The following is a 21,216-nucleotide window of genomic DNA, read 5'->3' as shown; positions in this document are numbered from 1 at the left end:
ACATTTGGTGGTGTCCAATACCTCACAGCATTAGCTCTTTAAGTAGTCAATATTGTACACAGGTTTGAAAATGTAATGCCTTCAATAATATACTGCAGCTGGAAGCAGCCTGGGTAGACAGATCCGTTCTAGTGCCACTCCCACTATGACACTAAAAATAACAGTATGGATGTTGCGGAATGGGTGTCAGCTCGGAGTATCCACCCGAGGTTGGAGCCAGGGGATTGGGCGGGTTTGGACTTGGGTGGCTAGCCTAAGCTGCTGCCAATGCTACAGTGTCCATGCTGCTATTTTTAGTGAACTAGCTCCAGTGGAGCTAGTGCAAGTCTCTCTATCTGGGCAGGAAGGCTCGCTCCTAGCAGCAATGTAGACATACCTTACATATGCCCCCAATCCTGCAACTGGATCTGTGACAGCAGACCTACAGGCCCTGTGCAGAACCTCAGTGACTTCAATGGAGTTCTGTACACATGGGCTTACCTTGCAATGTTATTATTAAACTGCAATTCTTAAAATGCTTCCAAAAAGGAGTGTTTTCAGAGTACATTTCTTTAATAAAAATATTAAGACTTTTAGAAAAAGAAACACTATGGGCTTAAACCTGTTCTCCTATCAATGGTGCTTTTGCCATTGACAACAAAAGGAGCAGAACTGCATCATTGAAAAGTGCTTATATAGACACACATTAAATACAGGAGATTATATATACTGCAGCACTTGAATAAATAGTCAGATCTACATAACATTCCAACACACTGCCAAAATAATGCTGCTAAAGTGAAGAGGCTTTATTATTATTATAGATTTTGGCTGCAGTTATTAAAAATATATTTACCTGAAAGGAAGGAACTCCAAGTATATAATTTTACAAACAAACAATTTAAAATACTGCAATAAGCAACAAAAACTATTGCTTTTTTGTTTATACATTTTTGGCATAAAACATTGCCATACCATTACAGAATTATAAAATATATTTTTATAGTACCTTACAAATCCAGAAACTGGTTACCACTTCTACCACATACATATGGTATTGGTACTAACAAACATGCACAGCATTCTGTAATTTAACACTGCAAAGGAATACAGAGTACAGAGCAGGCCATACATAAAAAATAACATGTTGCCATTTCATGTTACAAGTAAAAAAAATTTTTTTTTTTTTACAATTACTGCACCTTTTCCTGAAATACATTTTAATAACCACACACACAATAAGTCCAAATTTTACCAGTGCATAAGTAGACCCAACCATCTGTCACTGAACTTAAACTTCAGAAAGAGCGAACAACTAGGAAGTTAGTTAAGTCACAGGAAAGGAATAACTAATGACTAGTAAACATGCCCTGAGCAGGTCCCTCCAAAAAAAAAAAAAAAAGTGCTAAAACCTTATTTACTATGAAGACAGTAAATTTCACATCATTAACTACAGTAGTAAACACATTCAGTATAGTCTAGTTAAAGGATATGCTTCCAAATTTATAAGCATGTTAGAATAAAAAGTGCTGAGTTCCCTAGGAAATAAGAAACTATTTAGAACTATTTGCCCACTCTTCTATTCAGCCATTTACAGCAAACACCTTTATGTTTTCTAAAACAAATATGGAAGCGATTATAAATGTTAAACCACAGGGGTCTCAATTTAATTGATTTCCATATGATTTTGAATTACATTTTTCAGACTGCATCAGATTAGAATTTATTTTCATCAGACGTATCAAGGATAAAGCAGTTTTTTTTAAAAGAGTATATTTGTATCTTTCCCATGTTCTTTGATACTCAAGATTTGAGCTGTACAAGTAACATATGTGAGAAAAAATAGTTTGTAGGATAATGTGGTGCCCAAGAGAGACTGATCACAGAGAGAGAGGTCTAAATTACACTGCAATGTTGTATTTAGTTAGATGTTAGTAGCTAAGCCAGCCTCATTTTGCAGCAAATCCATCACAAAGTAGTGATACATTATCACAAACTAATGGGCAGATAGGGCACTGGTTTTCATGGTTCAACAGGGGGAGAGAAGGGGTTTTGAGCATCTTATTAGGTTCACAAAGAGGCACAGTGAACTTGCCAGTCTGCATCCTGCACAAAATCCTCTCCAATGCACAGTGTCCTGACTCAACTGCTCTTCTCCAATTGTACCATGGTATATAAGAAGAGGATGAGTTAGTATGGGGCAGCGTGAGGTGGCTATTAATGGGCCTTGTTAGACCATTCTTGATCCTCAACGTCCAGCATTCAGCAGCCAGATTGGGTAAAATAGTTACTTCTGTGCAGCTGCATTAGCAACGGGAGATAAGTACTAGGACAGCAACCACTATTACCTAAATTGGGGATGACGCTTGTCACATGCTCAGGATTGTATCTTTGCCTTCTGCATTGTCACAACTCTACACCCACTTCCTATCCCTAATTTTTGACCTAAGAGAGATCTGACATTGGTTTAAACAGTGCCATAGTACCACCACTACTATTCTCTCCAAACACAAATCTTACCTCACTGGGCTTTGTGCTAGGATTAGGCTTTGCCTTTGAGTAATTACTTTTACACCATTAGACAAATAAAATTATTAATTTTGTTCTGAAGATGGAATTTTATTTTTAATACTTCACTCATTAAACACTGTATTTTGAAACAGTTCTGTAATTATTTTCTCACCAGAGGCAAGTCATCCTTTTTTTGGCTGTCAAGTAAAATATCCTTACTGTCATCATCATGATAAGGACAAATGAATACATTTTCCTGGGCGAGTAAGTTTTCATTACAATTTATCAAGGTTGTTGTACACTAAAATTAAGGTGACTAACATTCACTTTACCCACGATATTCTTTTAATCTATTTGTTGGAGTACAGTGGCAGGTTCTGAGTTAGTAAATGATATCATAGGTCAAAGTGTATAATCTACAAATTGCTTTCCATTTATTTAATGGGGAAAGCTACTGGTAGATTGCTGCTTTCCTAATGTAAACCAGATAAACTTAGCAGTTGTCAATGAAATTCAAAATTATATTTTTCATACTTCTGACAAACGTGCACAAGAAAGTTGTGTTTTTCACTTGAACAGAAAAAAGCTTAGTCCATTAAATCTTACTATAATTTATTATTCATTTTCCAGTGGAAAAAAATATCCATCCTTTCCTTTGTAAGGAGAATAAAGGATTTTTGTAGCTTCTAAATGGCAATATTGTTAAGTTTTATCAAGTTTTGAATAAGAGATGCTACTGAATTTTTAAAAATCAGTGTAAAATGGATTTAGGTAAAACTCGCTAAAAAAAGCAAAAATTTTCTGCTTTCATTCCCCCCCCCCAAATTAAAGTTAAAGTTAGTATGTTGCACACACACAAAACAAGGCTGTAACCATGTGATCAGTCTTTTAGAGGCAAACCAGCATTTCCTCAAGCCACATTTATAAATGTATGCATGCTATAATGTAAGTTTATGTGCAGTTTAAAAAAAAAATGCCCCAAACCCCATTGCATGGATCACTACCAGCATAACCCTCAGTCTCAATAGAAAAAAAGGTTCACAAAATAATTTAGTTAAGCAGATATAAATAAACTTTATTTTATAAGAAACAAGACTCGTTTTCCATTTAAATCTATTATAACTCATTTGACTTATCTTACTGGATCATTCATCAAAACTATACCGCAGATGTAAACTTTCCATTTATGGTACAGGTATATGCAACTGTACATTATTAGAATTACCCTAGAATAATAATTCAAGCAGGATTATATCTAGGTAACATGAAATATAAATAATATCATACAAACACCTAGTACATAGGATCCTTGGAACCTTAAGAGTCTGATCCTGAGAGGAACTGAGCAAGCCTAACCTTCAGCGGCTTCAGTGGGGAGTTGCGAGTACTCAGCAACCTTGAGGATAAGTTTGTTAATTACCAGAAATATCGACACTGTTTTGCTCCTAGACATGTGCACATTTATTGCTGCATTTCTTGTTTACTGGATAGTAGATTTTATATATTCTGTGTCAAAGGGTTTCCACGTATTGAGGCAGGATTAGGCTCAGGGTGGTGGGGAAGTGAGCTGTAACTCCAATTTCAGATACAAAGAGAAGCATACTTGCAGAACTTGTAAAATAAACTACTACACTTGCGCATGTGTACCCAGTAGAAAGTTTGTCAAGTTACATACTGGTATGCCCCTTCATATGATATTAGAATAAAATACTATGGTATAAATCAAATTCCCACCTATGTATACATATAATTCCTACTTACATTATTAAGAGTTAAACATATCTATTTAATAGAAAATAGACCCCTAAATGAGAAAGACGCTTTAAATCTACACATGAGCTGATCAAACTCCCCTTAATACTGGGCAGAAGCAAGTTAAGGTACTAAGCACACAAAAAAGTCCCAAACATTTAAGACTAAACAAGTTCAATAACCTGTAAATTTTATGGTGACAGGTTTCAGTGGTAGCCGTGTTAGTCTGTATCAGAAAAAAACCCCTTGTGCCCAAATAAATTTGTTAGTCTCTAAGGTGCCACAAGGACTCCTCATTTTTTTGATAAATTTTATGGTTTGGATTTTGAAATAACTGGTGAATAACTAACTACTTACATTTATGAATACACAATCATTTTCAATAATTTCAACGTGAATTGCCCTTTAATCCTGCAAACCAACCAAATCCAAGTGTTAAAAATCATGTATGCAAGTTCTGGCAGGTGCTTTTACAGACTATGGGCTTATGCACACAGAGACTTAATGCATGGCAAGCCGTAGTGTGAATGGAAAGCACATATTTGAAATGGCAGAAGTAAAGTGCACTATAGAACTTTTAGTGAATGGCAGCAGGATCCACATGGCAACTTAACACACAGCAGATTTACACCCTGGTCTACACTACGTAGTTAGATTGATGCAAGACGGCTGTACATTGACCTAACTCTGTAAGTGTCTACACTGAAATGTTACTCTTATAGATATAACTTGCACGCTACTTGCAAGAGGCATAGTGCTTAGGTTGATGTAGTTATGTCGATGCAGTGTCAGTGTAGTGTAGTGTTGCTTACATCGACAGTTGTTGCTTTCAGAAGCTGTCCCACAATGCCCCACACTGACAGTTAAATGAGTGCAAGTTCTCTTGGTGAGGATGCACGCTGCCGACACAAGGAGCATAGTGTGGACATGCAAAAGCGATTTAATTACTGACGTGGCTGTACATCGACATAACTTAGGTCAACATAATTCTGCAGTGCAGACATCTCTTAAGTCTCTGTATAGGCAAGCCCTAAGGCCCTGATCTTGCAATGCAATGCAATGCAGATGCATGCAGGTTGACCCCTGTATCCTCTTGAATCCCCACTGATTTCAAGGAGGCTACACATTGCAGGATGAGGCTTGAGCTGAATTATTCTTTAACCACTTCCAAAATAGGGGGACAAATTTTGATGTTCTTCCATAGCATTTCCATAGACTAAAGCTAGATATTAAAATGCTTCTTTGAGGCAAAAACATCCTTATAAATAGTGGTCTACTGTCACAGCATGAAACAATTGGAATTTTTACAAAAATTGAAATAAGGAGTTTTCCTCTGCTTAAGGTGTATTATGTACACCACGATTGTAATATTTACTTTTATCACCTTCCTTCAGGAAAATTATGACATACCATAATATTTTACATATAATGGCATTTATTAGTTAAATGTTGAAGTGCCCATGTAGGAATTGTTTTATTGGTGAAGTTACAAAACAAAAATTATGGAACCCAGGAGTGCTATTAGGCATAAAGACATTAGTTTTTCTGTAGCATGACACTTTGCGGGAAAGTAATATCTCATTGCATTTCATCTTTATGAGACCTGACCAAAATGCTCAATCTTAGGTGCTTATAATTAGGCAGTTTAAATCTGTATTTAAGCACCTAAATTTTTGACTGTCTTTTCAGAGATATTTCTCAGGTTCTCAGCACTTCTGTAAAAAATCAGGCCATTTTTATTTTAAGTGTCTAAATATGGATGGATGGTCATTATTGCATGTGCAAGTAGTGTCACAATGACAGAACATATTTCTGCAACTATAAGCTTTTTGGATTCACATCCCCACAATCCTGAGCCCATCAACTGAAAATTCAGAACAAGATTTCTTTTCTTTTTTATACAATAGATGGGAGAAGCAAAACCTGTCACCAGAGGGGGACACTGGAGAGAGATTGAAAGAGATCTAAAGCACAGCTCACCCTGCAACTGTGACAAGGACTGTACATATTAAGATTTTGTACAGTTTAATCATGAGTTATACTTCTACTTAATTTAGAAAGATACTTCACAAAATGGAACATTTTGATATCCAGTTCAGAAAGTCTCAGCCAAAAATGCTCATTTAAGATTAAAGCCTTTGTACCTAATTTTGGATATCATGTGGGACTTCCACTGACTTCAAACACTGGCAGGCCTGGGCCCTTAAAAGTAATTTGCAGAATACTGAAAAAGGCAATCGATATTGCAGTCTTTTCCTGTAAATCTTAAAACACCACCATTCTAATATTCTAATTTTTTTAATAGATGAACAAACTGATATCAGAAATGAATTGCATTCCTTTCTACCTAGACAGCAATATAGCTGAAAAAGGGAATGTACAGAATTTAATCCTATATAGTTGTTTCAAATTAGCATATACATATTTTTAAACCATTTTGGATTGTGCCCTATAAACTGAGTTAAAATAAAATTAAAAAAATCAACCCCTGAAAAGCTTAATCTGATGCTTTCATATCCAGCCTGGTTCCATGATCTTCCTTACATTACACTAGATGTGAATATCATCCAAAATGAAAGAACAATGAATTATTTGTTTCATTCAGTATGAAACATATCTAGTTTTAAATTTGGACTCATGATTTTATCTCATCTTTGTTCTTTATGGTGGATTCCACTGGAGGTTTATCCTGATCTAGGCTGTCTTGCACATCTGCTGATACATTATTTGAACAGTTCTCACTGTCACATGGCTCTATCTCTGTAACTGTCGGATTTCCACAATCTTGGCTCAGATTTTCCCCATCTTTTCCCTTATCCTTTTTGGAATGAGAAATGTTCTCCTTTTTGTCTGACGAATTGAGAGCATCCTCTGATTTGGAATTTTGACTTTCAGTATCACTGTTCTTTTCACTGTTGCTCTGCTTAGCAGCTTCACAGTTGGTTTCTGTTCCACACTGGTCGTTTTTTTCTCCATTTCTTGTGAGTTCTACCTTTTTTTCTTCAACTGTTTTGCTACTGGAGCTGCCAGTTATGGATGTATTCTTGGAATCTCTCCATTTCTTATGTTTAGAAATGTAACTATTGTGAGAAGAAACTGGGGATGTTGGCTTTTTACCTGTTTTGTTTCCCTCCAACTTCTGTTTTCTTGGTGGTCCCCAGATGAAATGCTCTGAAGGTGTGTAATGTTGTTGGGCAAATCGCAGGAGCTGTCTCCGTTCTCTTCGGTCTCTAATGGTATATACAAAATATTCCAAAGCACTTTGCTTAATGTTGGGAATTGTGTCTTCCACAAGAGCTTCATGGAGAATAAATTTTACAAGCGGAGATTTGAAACTCTCATATCCAAGCTCACCAAGACTTTTCAGAATGCGAGTGATTCTTAAGTAGTTGTGTTGGGACCTGCAAGAAAAGATTCACTTAACTTATATAAAACTAACAGGGACAAGACATGCTTAAAAATAAATTCTGCTGAAGTGAGAGATAGAGTATAGTCTAGTGGTTATAGGACTAGAGCCAGAAGTCTTGGGTTCCATTATCTGGTTTGCCATTGTGTCACCTTGGGACATGTCATTTAATCTTTCTGTGTTTTATTTTCGCCATCTGTAAAATGCAGATACTACTACTTAATAGTACCTTCCTCATAGGACAGTTGGGAGTGAGAACTAATGTTTGTAAAATGCTGGGAGACTCCTGAATGAAGAGCTGTAAGTATGGAATCTGATCACTGCTATTTGTTTATTTTAGCAATACACTGACTTAAAACTGTTTGGCTAGCTAGCACTGGAACACCTGAATTGATCTTGTAAAATAAGCAGTGACTGAGACATTGGCTCTTGTGCAGAACCCTGACTTATTTAGGGCCTGTTTCAAAGTCTACCAAGGTCCATGAGATGACTCAGATAAGTTACTGGATAAATAAAGTACTTGATGATTTTTTCAAAAAAGGTAATTATTTGACCAGATTTATTCATAAGCAACCCTAACCTAAGAAACTAGTGTGCACCCATAATGTCAAAAGAAAATATTGCAAGAAAACACACTTCAATTTCAAGCTCAGTGGTATTAGAAAAGTAGTATCAAACTTAAAAAAAAAAAATTGAGAGATAAATGTTGGCCAAATTCAACTCAGACTTATCTCCCAGATAATCCCTGCTGCAGGGAGCCCCGGGCCCTTTAAAATCGCCAGCCTGGGGAAGCCAGTCCAGCATGGTATACCGGCTTACTTTCACCTCTGCCTTGAAAGTACTACAGTCAGTGAATTCATGGCTGTTGGTTAGATTGACAGTACGTAAGGAGCAGAGTCACAAGAATGTATGGAAGAGATACATACATACAGACACAAAACAATAATTGATTCTTGCTTTTTGTCTCTCCCACTTTCCTGGCATACTTTTGAAAATATGTCCTGCTTTTCTCTAGAAAACAAAGGATAAAAATTCTAAGGCAATTACATAGCATCTAATGCATGCCATTACTTACTCATTCAAATGTTGAAATCTTTCTTGCCAATTAGCAGCTCGAGCTACATTTCCTGTTTTATCAATTAGTTTTATTCCAAAAAACTCCAACATCATTTTATAAGCCAACAGGAATCTTCTAATTGCTTCTTTTGTTTTCTTGAATTCCTAATAAAACAAGAAATTCATCTAAAATCCTAAATGGCTCTAAAACAAATACTTTTGCATTGTACACAACAACCTGATACAATAACAAACAGTCATACTTCAATATTAATCTGACAGTAAACTCAATTTACATTACCTCTATTTCATATGTAGTTAATTCTTTAGCATAGAAATTCAAACCTTGTTCTCTAAGTGGAAAAAGCCTGTTTAAAAAAAAATTGTTTCAGTTTATGGTGAACAAAATAACACTTTTAATCAAATCAATGCTTTAAAATAAAAATAGCTAATAAGTAACCAACCACTGTATAAAAGTGTGATTATGTTCCAATTTTTCATAGTCTCCCTTCCATTTATTCAGGACTTCTTCAATGTAAACTCCTGTATAAACAAATTCAGGAAATTATTAGGTAGCAATCAAAAATATCTTTCAAATATATCACAAATGTTTTAGGCTTATATTGTGCTGTGTGCTAAAGACATGCCATTAAATTAAAGAGGAGGATAATTAGCATTGTCCATACACAGATGTTAATTAATATAGACCAGCTATTCAGCATGCGTAAACTGGCATAGCTCCATTGATTTCAACAGATGCGGATTTATACCAGCTGAGGATATGGCACTATAACCTGTGTAAAGTATATTGACCATTGTTTACTCAATGGAGTAGATTTCTTATCACATCTAAAACAAGCTATTTATTCTGATGATATTCAGAGTGAAATCTGTAGTCACTACATTAACGCAACTCTGCATATATGAGATCCTAGTCTAGTAGCATATGTCATCAATACTGCAAGGAAGTCATTGATTCAAGAATCTCTCTGGTTGCCAGGTGCTTTAGGATCTGGGAATTTGTTTCAATTAATTGTGCCTGAAACTCCTGATGCCACTAGTGCTGCCAAGAATTTAAATAGAGTTTCTCAAGTCACACTGGAAAAATCCACAACACTCCAGGAGAATTTCCACTTGTATTAGTCTCATCACATTAATGCATTTGGGTCCTACTGGCAAGCACAAACAGAAACCAACAGTAGAGGACCAAACCAAAATGAAATTTATGAATTATTATTAATCTTTCATACCGTGCAGCACCTCAGAGCGAGCTCCAGTCACACATTAGCACCCCTTTGTGCTAGGTGCTGAACAAAACACAGGACAAACCGATGACCCCTTGTCCAAAGCCTTCCATTCTAATTATATAGTGGGATTTTCAAAAGCACTCTGTGCTAACACTTCTCTGGTTGAAATGAATGGCAGTTTTATCACTGAAATATTGCCAACCCCCGAAGTTCAAAAACCACAATTAAAACTAAAAAACAAACATGAGATTTAAGAAAAAAGATTATTTCATGTCACAGTGTTGCCAACTCTCCCAAATTTATAGGGCACGCTGATTTTGGCCCCCACTGCAGGGTCTCTACATGGCAACCTGATGGTGCAAAGCTTCTGGTTTCTCCCCAAACCAAAGTTCTAATTCATTATTTCTGTGTCTGCCTGCCCCAGTCCACATCTGCCCATTTCCCAGCCCAGCAACAAATTAAATACAAACACTGTGCCTACATCAGCTTTGCTCCCCACAGCCTCCATTATCTGCTCCGGCAGCTCCAAGGGTTCTTCACCCATCTCCTAGGACAGTGGTTCCCAAACTGGGGTTTGAGAACCCCTGGGGGTTCGTGAAATGTTACAGGGGGTTCTCGGAAAAAAATTCCCTAATGGCGGACAGAGCTGTCCCTAGGAATCCCGGGCAGCATGGGGCCAGCAGCCCAGAGCCCCTGGACTTCCAAGAGCTAAGAGGATCAAAGCAAGCATATCTATCACACTGAGGAGATTTAAACTTCAAGACTCCTTATAAGAAATGGAAAGGGAGGTGGATATTTTTTGCTGTTTTAAAAATTAAATAGGCAGCTAGTATTGTTTTTAAAATTATTATGATGAACAAGTTTAAACTTTGTTGTAACGTGCGTTGTTTGTCTGGACTGCTCAAGACCTGAATGCTTGTGTAGGAGGAACTCTTTGAGTTGGCTACTTAAATACCTTCCTGCTGTTTCACATCTGATACTCCTTGATGAAACATAGGAGCCTTGTCTTATAATAAGCTTGTTCAAAGTGATACAAGCTACGAAAGTGAGATCTTGGAAGAGTGTTACCATTTTCATTATGTAGTAAAAATACTGTAATGATAAATAAGAACATCAGGATGGCCCTACTGGGTCAGATCAAGGGTCCATCTAGCCCAGTATCCTGTCTTCTGACAGTGGCCAGTGCCAGGTGCCCCAGAGGAAATGAACAGAACAGGTAACCATCAATGATCCATCCCCTTTCGTTCATTCCCAGCTTCTGGCAAACAGAGGCCAGGGACACTTAATAATAAATAGTGTGTAATAAGCATGTCATAAAAACAAATTTTATATTTCCAAGATCACTGCTTTTATAATTTATACTCCGGTAAATGAGAAAATCCCTGGAAATATTCATTTTTAGGAGGAGGTTTGCGAGACTTGACATTTTAGTGAAAGGGGTTCACAGGTTGTTAAAGTTTGGGAACCACTGTCCTAGGACTTCTTCCTTTTCCCCCAATCCTGGGAAGGAGAAAGGCTCTTCACCCCCACTGTCTCTGCCCAGGCCTGGCCTGGAGGGGATGCAGAGAGCAGACTGACCCATTTTTCCAAAAGGGCAGTGCAAAGGAGGGGGCAGAGCCACCTTGAGCTGCTAGGATCTTTCTGCTCACTACCTCCTCCCTGTGATGGAATGCACCCCTATATTCACACCCTACACATTGTTGTAATAATATTTGTACAAAGTATGACTTGTGAGATAACATCTGAAAACTCAACTTGTTGATCAGTAATACCATGGTAAAATGTGTATAGCAGCATTAGATGTTAAAAGTGCATGTTCAAAACTCACGAAGCATTGAACTGGTCAAACAATCCTGTCTTGAACAAAGAGTGTCTGTTTGCTTTAATTTGCATTTAAGTAATAAACAGAGTCATCATGTAGAAAGGGGAAGGGAAGAAACAAAAGGAAACCTGCATGTGAGCATACACAGGTGAAAAACACCTCAAGAGTCTCCTCTCCTCTCTCCAGTGTCCATCTCACTCTTCGCATTTGAGAAAACAAAAGAAGCAGCTGTTGAATTCTGGGGGAGAGGTCCTGGAAACATGTGGTGAGAAATTTTGCTTAAATCTAATATAGTTTGTTAAGTTTAGCATTAGAAAGTGTTTTATCTTTATTTTTGTAACTATTTCTGACTGTTTTCCCTATGCTTATTCTCAATTAAAATTTCTCTCTTTATCGTTAATAAACTTGTTTTATTGTTTTATCTAATCCAGTGTGTTTAAGAAGTGTCTGTGTAACTTCATTTAAGGTGGCAAGTTGTACAGTATTCCCTTAAAGGAATAACAGACTCATTATATTTGGACTGTACAGAAGAGGGCTGAGCAGTACAAGACATACATTTCTAGAGAGAAATCTGGAACTGGGAATGTGTTGGTGTCACCCTGTGGTTTAAGCAAGGCTGATGAAAGCCAGGGTGTGAGTGACAGGCTGCAATACAGAAACACATCTGGGAGCGACCTGCATGCTGGCAAGCTGTTTGTAAGCAGTCCAAGTTGGGAGCTACAACAGTAAGGCATTGCAAGGCACCACATGTTGCAGGGCAAGGGTGACACAGCCCCCCATACTGATTGCCAGGGTATGACTGGTATGTCACACTCCCCTCGTGTGAGAATGGCATCACTCCCCTACCCAAAACCACCTCTGACTCCTGAGGGGAGAGCTAAGCCTGCCTCCTGCAGCCCTGGTTGGATGCTCTTCCACAGGACATGGGGCAGTGAGGAAGGTAGCCAGTGAAAGGGTTTTTTCCCCATGGGTAGGGCTAGAAATCACCAGGAACGCCTCAGATCATTACCATGCTGGCTCTAGTACCAGCCAAAATGATGTTATTCACAGTGATTTAAGAGATTGGCAGCACTGCCACCAAATTCCAGGGGAGCAGAGGAAGGCCTATTCTGAGTGACTCTGCAAAAAAAAAAAAAATAAAAAAAAATCGCACCCTAAATCTATAGCCTTTAGCACCAAACTATGGCTAACTCAGAGCCAGTGTTGTGGTAAGCAGGTGGAGGCAGGGAGCGCCTTTCCCACTATGCTCTCGACCAGCATAGAGTGGGTGCTTGCACTCCCTATGGACACAACCCAAAATTATATGGAGTCACGCTGGAGTAGGAGATCCTTCCTATTCTCTCTTTGGGACACTTCCTTACCAAAGCTCAGAACCAGTACTTTATCCTCATCCCCCTTGATCTGTCAGCCATCTTTGACATACTGTCAGATTACTCACCATCAGGTTTAAAGGGAATTTTATTCTTATAAAATCGGAGATTGCACAAGTCATTTTGATACCGGAGATCTTTAAAGTTCTGCTGAAAAGAAACAAACAAAGCATTATTAGCCTGCAATAAAACTATCGACAGTGGAAGTATGCTGGCATTCAGCTCTTTTAAAGGATTTTAGAACCAAAAGGTAGGCCTTTAAAAATATTAAGTCACTAGGACTACTCACATGCTTAAAATTAAGCATGTGCATAAGAGTTTGCATGATCAGGGCCTTAGACTGTAAAAGTTTTATAGGTTTGGGAGGAAACAATGGCACATTGGGTCCAGTCGTCTCCCTCTGGCATTTTCTTTTGGCTATTATATCAGAAGTTCTACTCTTTTCATTGTCTCATACTTAATAGGGAAAGGTAAGGCCCCTTTTAATGAGTTCTGTTGGTTATTGTTCTTTATTTAAAGAGTGTTTTTAAACCACAAAATGCCCTTACTGGATATTGGTGTCGATACTTGTACAAGTCTCTTGCAGCATAAAAGCTCCTCTTTGGTTTCGTTGTCAGCTCAGTTGCATCATCACTCTGAAACATTTAAAGAGTAGTTAACATCCACCTACAGCCAAACTGAACACTGATTTGTATTATTATGGTGTTAGACATTTTAAAATAATTATTTTGCAGAATGGGCTTCAACAATTCTGAATACATAGATCTACAATTGCATAAATTTACTTAAGCTTTCATCAAACAATATAAATATGTGACAGGAAGAATATTTTTAACACAACAACTTTACTTTAACATATGAACAAAAGCAGGGCTAGTACACATGGTAGATGCTTTTATAAATTCTATAATCTCTTGAATTTGGACCAATAGGTTGGCCAGTGATTTATTTACTGAATGTAAAACTTACCTAGAAATTATTTAAAAAGTGCAAACGCTTATCATGACAAAATAAGAAGTGGCTGAACATGAAAGTGAAACATAACTATACCTTTATGTTAGTGAAACCAGACTATTCATAAATCTGTGTCATGTCTTACCATGAAAGCATACCTATAGTTACCACTGCATCCTGTGGAAGAAAACTGTTGAATGGCAAAAAAGAATATTTGTAGCACTGTCAAACTATTTTATATAATTCAGTAAACTCATGTTTAGAGCTGTCAAAGCTGATTCCCCACTCTGGCACTTCGAGTGCAGAAGGTGGGGCCCGCAAGGATTCTAAAAATTAAAACTGGCCACTCTAGGCTGGTATTAAACTCCCAAAGTTACAGCTTTTCTCTGATGTTGGCTTGGTAAATGCTGCCACCACCCAAATGCAAACCCCCTTTTGGACCCAGGAAAGAGCACTTGGGAATTCCTCCCTGAGGGGTACCCTCAAGCCCTTCCACACACACACCCTTCCAGGGAAGAGCTAAGAAAAAAAGCAAAGGAAATCAGCTGTTGCCACCAGCTAATTAAACAACATGTGCACAAACCTCTTAGGGCACCAAAAATCCAATCCTGTTCTTAAAAAAGGTAAATTTTATTAAAAACAAAAAGAAAGAAAATACATCTGGCACTTAGGCATTTGCTAGATTTTAAAAGAGCAATTCCAAAAATTAAGCACCCAAAATAGCTTTTTTGGGGGTTCACCTTAAAGGTTACAAGCAGGGGTAGGCAACCTATGGCATGGCATACACGCTGATTTTCAGTGGCACTCACACTACTCCGGTCCTGGCCACCGGTCTGGAGGGGGCTCTACATTTTAATTTAATTTCAAATGAAGCTTCTTAAACATTTTAAAAATCTTATTTAGTTTACATACAACAATAGTTTAGTTATATATTATAGACTTATAGAAAGAGACCTTCTAAAATGTTAAAATGTATTACTTTGGCACGCAAAACCGTAAATTAGAATGAATAAATGAAGACTCGGCTCACCACTTCTGAAAAGTTGCTGACCCCTGGGTTACAAGCAAACAAAAGCAATCTGGGGTTAGAACAGAGGAGTTCACAAGCCTTACAGAAAATAAAAGAAATAAACCTAATTGGGTCTTTCTAGACATTCCTAATCTATTTACATATTTGGGTAGTTCTAGGTATAATCTGATGATTTCCATACCTGGCAAAAAGCTTTTTACAGCATAGTCATAGCCCTGACTTCCTCTGTTCCCCTCTCTCCGGAGAACAACCACAGAACATAAAGGGAAAGCTTTTTCCCCAAATTTTAAAAATTCCCATTGGCTCTTTTGGTTAGGTGCCCACTCCCTTTTCTTTACCTGGAGGACTTTTTAACCCTTTACAGGTAAAGCAAGCAGCCACCAAGAGGGACTTCATAGCTAACTGGCTGGCTGGGTGTCCATAAAAGGGAGCTACTCCTCCCCCACAAGAACATAAGTTTATGTTCCAGTGAAAAGCATCATTAAACCCCTAAAGCAAAATTGTTCTTGGGGAAAAAAAAAAAGCATTTATGAAAGTTTGTAGCAGATCCCAACTGTTCTGGAATCTATGAGCCTGATTCAGAGCCCACTGAAGTCAATGGAAAGACTCCCATTGGCTTCAGCAGGTGCTGGGTCAAGCTGCATGTATTTTACAAAAACCCAACCAAAAGCATCCATATATTGAGACTCGCTAATTCTCTTATGCACTTTATTTTTCATACCATTTTGTTTTCTATAATACTGTAATCAGAGATACTGCTATTTGTTTTAAGATACAGAAATAAAACTCTCTTACAGAAATCAATACACAAACTTTGGCAGGGGGGGGGAGCACACACTCCTTTACACCTTATTTGTGGTATTACAGACAGAGCCTGGCGTTCTCCTGTGAGATCACATCCTCCATCCACTGTACCCCAAACTCCTTGCCATTAATACATTGTTTACAAGATGCTTTGATGACAGACTGGCTCTGACTCCAACTAAAGATAAAACATGCTTACTTGGACATGAAATACCCTTTGATAATTAAATACCAGGCATTAGCTGCTCCACCATGATACATGAAGCAGAATGACAGTAAATTTTAAAATTCTAGTTCTTATTTCATTTACGTATACCTCAAAAATTAAACACGTCTACAAAGCTAAGAAAAAGCTGGACCTCATTGATGAAGTTCTGACGCCACTGAAATCAATGACTGTTTTGCCACTGACTTCACTGGGTCAGGATTTCATCCTATGTTCCTAAAACGTAGAACTCAGATCCTGGACGCCCCATCATCTCTGGCATTGGAACTCTCACTGAAGGACTGTCTGGATATGTGGACTCTCTACTCAGACCCTATGTTACCAGCACTCCCAGCTATCTCCGTGACACCACTGATTTTTAGGATTCTTTGCTCCAACTCAGTACTTGAAACTCTCAAAATCAGGTCCAGTCAGAAGTCACAAATCTATGTTGTGTACTACCCAATACTTATACATATCCTCAACTCCTTCAACAGAGGGGGTCAGTTTAGAAACAAGTTTAATTTTGGTGTTTCAAAGTTTAAAAAATAATCTTCACTGTGGATGTCACCAAAGACTTAGTGCAGGCTTTCTGATTTAAATTGTAAGCACATTGCAAGGGTTACCGTATATACTCGATCATAAGCCATTTGGTTTATAAGCCGACCGCCCCCAAGATGGATAAGTAAAAATTGAAATTTTTATAACCCATTCATAAGCCGACCCTATAATTAAGGGGTCAGCAATCTTTGGCTCCCGGGCCATCAGGATAAGCCGCTGGGGGGCCGAGATGGTTTGTTTACCTCCAGCGTCTGCAGCCATGGAGGTAAACCTAAGTAAATGAAGTGTCCCGGCGCGCCAGCTGCTTACCCTCACAGGCTGGGACAGCAACTGGTGGGGAATTTTTTTTGAGGGGAGAAGCTGGGAGTCAAGGAAGTAACCCCTGTGACCACCCCCACACTCTCCCCATCCCATCCCTTTCCACCTTATCTGGGGAGGACCGAGGAGGATGTCTCTGACCTGGCTGGAGCTGCTCCGGCGGGCTGGGCAGTGCAGCTGCAGCCTGCTCCGATGGGCCAGACCGGGCGGCACAGCCGCAGCATGTTCCAGCGGGCTGGGCAGCGTGCTCCGGCGGTGTAGCCACAGCCTGCTCTGGGGGGCGGGGCCGAGCGGCACAGCTTCAGCCTGCCAGCCCCAGAGCTGCAGCTGCTTCGGAGGCTGGGGGGGGGGGGGGGAGCAGTGTGGCCAGAACTGGAGAGAGTCTGGCCCTGCCTCTTCCCTTCTGGCTCTGCCAGCTATGCTGCTCTCCTTGCTCCCTCTGTTGGGGGGAGGGGCTGTGTCCCACCTCTCCCTCTCCATACCCATTCATAAGCCGACCCCCATCTCTGGTGCTTCCCTTTTTTACTAAAAAAAAATGCAGCTTATGAATGAGTATATATGGTAGTTATCTCACTTTATGGCTTACAAATATCTGCTACTATAGTAAATCTGGAAAAAAAATCGACTTGTCTTGGACATCCAAGTGTAAGAATGCTTACCATAAGAAGACACTTGCAAGTTGTGCAATATATTTGTGTTTGGATTGATTTTATGTTGTTAGTTTTTATAGTGCCATCTATGATGCACAACATTTAATTCTAATTGTTCATCTCAGTCACTCAAACATGAGACAATCTTCAGTTTAGACTCCTAGGCACTGGTTCTACTCTCAGTTACATGGGGTGCATGTGCACCTCCTATTAATGTCAATGGGAGTTGCACATGAGTAATTGAGGGTCAAACTGGGCCTTTAGGCTTTATTTACATTAGCCTTTTTTTTCCTTCAAAATTTCCCACCACTGCTGCCACCAGTTCTGCTACTCTGGGGGTAACAGTGGTAGGAATGATGCTATACATAGCATCTAGCAGCTAGCCCTGCTCAGAATCGGTATACGTGTTATAGCAACTAAAATAGTGGCAGCTGCTGATACGCTGGCACCCAGGCGTAGTCAATTATTTTTTGGCAAGGTCCAAATTTCTTGGGCAAGATCTAGTCAAGGTTCATATTCTGGAGAAAATAATAATAAAAACATAACAATAATGATAATAATAGTAAATACATAGATTTTGGGGGTCCATTCAAAAACATCTGGCGGTCCAGATCTGGCCCCATGTCCGCCTATTGATTGGGTGTCAGCAGGGATAATCTACAAAAGGGCTCCCACTGTCGCTACTCTTCGTAGAACACTACAGATGCTAGCAATGGTGGTAATTGTAAGGGAAAGTTTCCTACTATAGATAAAATCTTAGTGTAGAAACAAACATGGAAGCCTCAGCGACATCAAGACCACATCAATATACTAGTCTTATATCTCTTAATAAGTCGCTGCTGCCGAGCCTGACAGCTGCTCTACTACACTAACAATTCTCAACCTTTTCAGCAACTGTACTAGTTTAGCAGACACTGATCCCAATGTCTGGTAATGTGCTGAACTCTGTGTTAGGGATGTTCAAACCCCACTAAAGTCACTCAGCCTGTTGTAGATTCAGGAGCACAATACCTTGGTTACACCAACCAGTGCACATCACTTTCTATCCTTTTGTGCACAATTTGTGGACCCTGAGTTGTCCCAAACCTCAGACAGGTGCAATCATGAGAGAGCAGCAAAGCAGGTCACTTACAGATGAATGGGAAATAGGTAGCAAAGCAACGTGACCTTGCACTGAGGATCATTATTGAAAGAGGAGCATAAAACTCCAATCACAGGTGCCAGAAAGTACTAGAAATAATACTGTAATTATTGTACTTAGCATGTTTCATCTCGAAGGACTCTACACATATTAATCTCTCTTAAGAGGGAAAGTTAGTTAAGTTTTCATAGAGAGGTGAAATCAAAAGACCTGCCCTAGGCCACACCAAGGTGTCAATATCAGAGCCAAGATTAGACCTCCTGAGTTCCTGGCTTCCCAGTCCCTTGCTCTATCCACACATTCCCCATGGTTGGTAACCATAGCATTAGATTACTAAGAGGATAGCAAAACAATCTTGGTCTCAAACAGCCCTTGAGGCCAGAAGAAATAAGCTGTGAAGCAAATTGTGCATTAGGGGAAATACAAAAAAAAAAAAAAATCCCCACAGCCCAACACACTTCCTCCTTTTTCAGCCTGATACAGAGCACACGTCACCAGGAGGAAAACAAGCAACCCGGCAGCAGCAGGCGGCACACACAGAAAGCAGCAAAGTACCCAAGCGGGGTCTGCCTCCCCCAGCTCGGGGGTGCCACTCAGCCCCTCCCCCCATTTGTGTTGCTTTATTCCAAGGCAAAGATCCAGCCCAATTTACTCCTCCAACACAGCGTGCGGACGGGTACCGAGAAAGCGGAGCAAAGCCTCAGCGCCCCAAGCCTGCTGCATCCATGGGACACCCATGACCGTAGAGCCCTGGGGGCGGGGAGAAAACACCAGCCGCTGAGTGCAGGGCTGCCGGGGGGCTCTGCCCGGCTCCTAGCCAGCCTGCAGAAGTTGGCGGTGCCAGGGGTACCTGCTCAGGGCCGGGGGCTGCTGCTGCTGCTTCTCGGCCCCCTTCCACCGCTTCCCCTTCCTGCTGGCTCTCCTCGGGCCGGGCGCTTGCGGCAGGGAGCGGGGCCGGCGGCTCCGGGGCTGGCTCTTCCCTGCCGACCGCCTCCTGCTGCTGCTGGTCCCCGCCTGGGTCCTGCAGCTCGGGCTCGGAGTCCGTCTCCCAGGTGGAGTCGCAGTCCTCCACCGTGGCGGGCTCCTTGACGCTGACCCCGCTCAGCAGGCTGCCCATCGGGGACGGCGAGGCGCGATGGCAGCCCCCGAGCCGAGCGCCTTCGCCTCCTCCGGGAGCACGCGGAGAGCCGGGGGAAGGGGCCGCCGGCGGGCTAGGGCATGTCGGTGCGGGGAGGCCGCAGGCGGGGAGGAGGAGAGCGGGAGCGGGAGCAAGGCAAAGGCGGCAGCCGGGGCTGCCTGCGCCTCAGCCGGTCCCCAGCCTAGAGACACACACACACAGGGAGGAGCTGGAGGCTTCGGGATTTCCACAGCAAGCGCTCGAGCACGCCCCTTCCCGCCCCCTGCTCCTGCATGAATGAGACACATGGGGCAGGGGCTCGCTCAGGCGCCCTCGTGGGCTCGCCTGCACTAGCCGGTTAGCACGAGGTAGAGCTCTAGCCCCCTCCCCCAACAGGTCGGGCTAAACTGCAGCTGCAGGTGTAATTTCCAGCTGGTGTAGACATAGCCGTGCTAGTGGCACAGAGGGTGGCTCCGTCCAAGAGCCATGGGGTAATACTGGGGCAGCTAGCTCATACCACCCCCCCCCACTTCTGTTTTTATGGTGCTCAATCAAAGCTAGGCCATGTACTTCTACCTGAGCTGGGAATGACATCTCCAGCTTCAGCGTAGACATACCCCATGTGTGGTAGCCATAGTAATACACTTTGGCTTGCACAGAAGGGGTTGGGGTGGGCCTGGTGTAGAGCAGACGTCAAGTGAGTTTCTCTCAAAAGCTACTAACTCATCCTATATGTAGTATCGATGCAAGCTGCTACTTCAGCATAACAATTGAAGGCTCTGGCTGGACCTCCAATCCCTTAGGACTCCCAGCCAAGGTGACCAGCAAGCAACTGTGAAAAATTAGGACATTTTTTTTGCTGGGGCAGGGGGGAGAGAAGGTAGGGTGACCAGCTAGCAACTGTGAAAAAACAGGACTGGGAGTGGGGGGTAATAGGCACCTGTATAAGAAAAAGTCCCCCAAAATTGGACTGTCCCTATAAAAACAGGACATCTGGTCACCCTAAGAGAAGGTGTGGTTGCATATATAAGACCAAGCCCCTAATATCAGGACAGTCCTGATAATATCAGGGTGTCTGGTTACCCTACTCCCATCCCCATGTCCTTTTCTTGCAATCTACCTATTCCCTGATTCCTAACCAGAAGTCAGCTATCATTGCATGCAGGCCGGCTCAGCAGTCCTCCCCCACTTCCTCTCATTTCCATGTGACTTACTGTACCAGCAGCTGCACTCATCCATACCAATAGAGAGGTCCATTTTTTGAAGCTGGCCCCAAAGAAGGCATCACAGCTG

General features: G+C 40.8%; 1 protein-coding gene across 2 annotated transcripts; it reads right to left on the bottom strand.

Annotated features, from left to right (window-relative positions):
- Nucleotides 1-596: 596 nt before the first annotated feature.
- Nucleotides 597-20,267, bottom strand: OGFRL1 (opioid growth factor receptor like 1). 2 transcript variants are annotated; one of them, XM_039531392.1, is made up of 7 exons: nt 19,657-20,267; nt 13,692-13,778; nt 13,212-13,293; nt 9,169-9,247; nt 9,006-9,072; nt 8,724-8,869; nt 597-7,643 (listed from the first exon to the last, which is right to left on the bottom strand). In XM_039531392.1, the coding sequence occupies exons 1-7, from the start codon at nt 19,921-19,923 to the stop codon at nt 6,878-6,880; spliced, it is 1,494 nt and encodes a 497-aa protein (XP_039387326.1). In that variant the 5' UTR covers nt 19,924-20,267; the 3' UTR covers nt 597-6,877. The 2 variants fall into 2 exon arrangements, with proteins under 2 accessions (XP_039387326.1, XP_039387327.1); XM_039531393.1 differs by having other exon boundaries at nt 13,212-13,290.
- Nucleotides 20,268-21,216: the final 949 nt, after the last annotated feature.

This window comes from Mauremys reevesii, linkage group 3 (genome assembly GCF_016161935.1).
Source record: "Mauremys reevesii isolate NIE-2019 linkage group 3, ASM1616193v1, whole genome shotgun sequence".
Classification (NCBI taxonomy): Eukaryota; Metazoa; Chordata; order Testudines; family Geoemydidae; genus Mauremys; species Mauremys reevesii.
This window is presented reverse-complemented; position numbering and strand designations above follow the sequence as displayed.

Bases quoted from the DNA above. Each gene is read 5' to 3' on its own strand.
- OGFRL1 (XM_039531392.1), bottom strand. From the start codon at position 19,923: ATGGGCAGCCTGCTGAGCGGGGTCAGCGTCAAGGAGCCCGCCACGGTG. The intron at 8,870-9,005 runs GTAATGTAAATT...TTGTTTTATTAG, and splicing joins TAACTACATATGAAATAGAG to GAATTCAAGAAAACAAAAGA. The intron at 7,644-8,723 runs GTAAGTAATGGC...CTTTTCTTGCAG, and splicing joins AGATTTCAACATTTGAATGA to GTCCCAACACAACTACTTAA.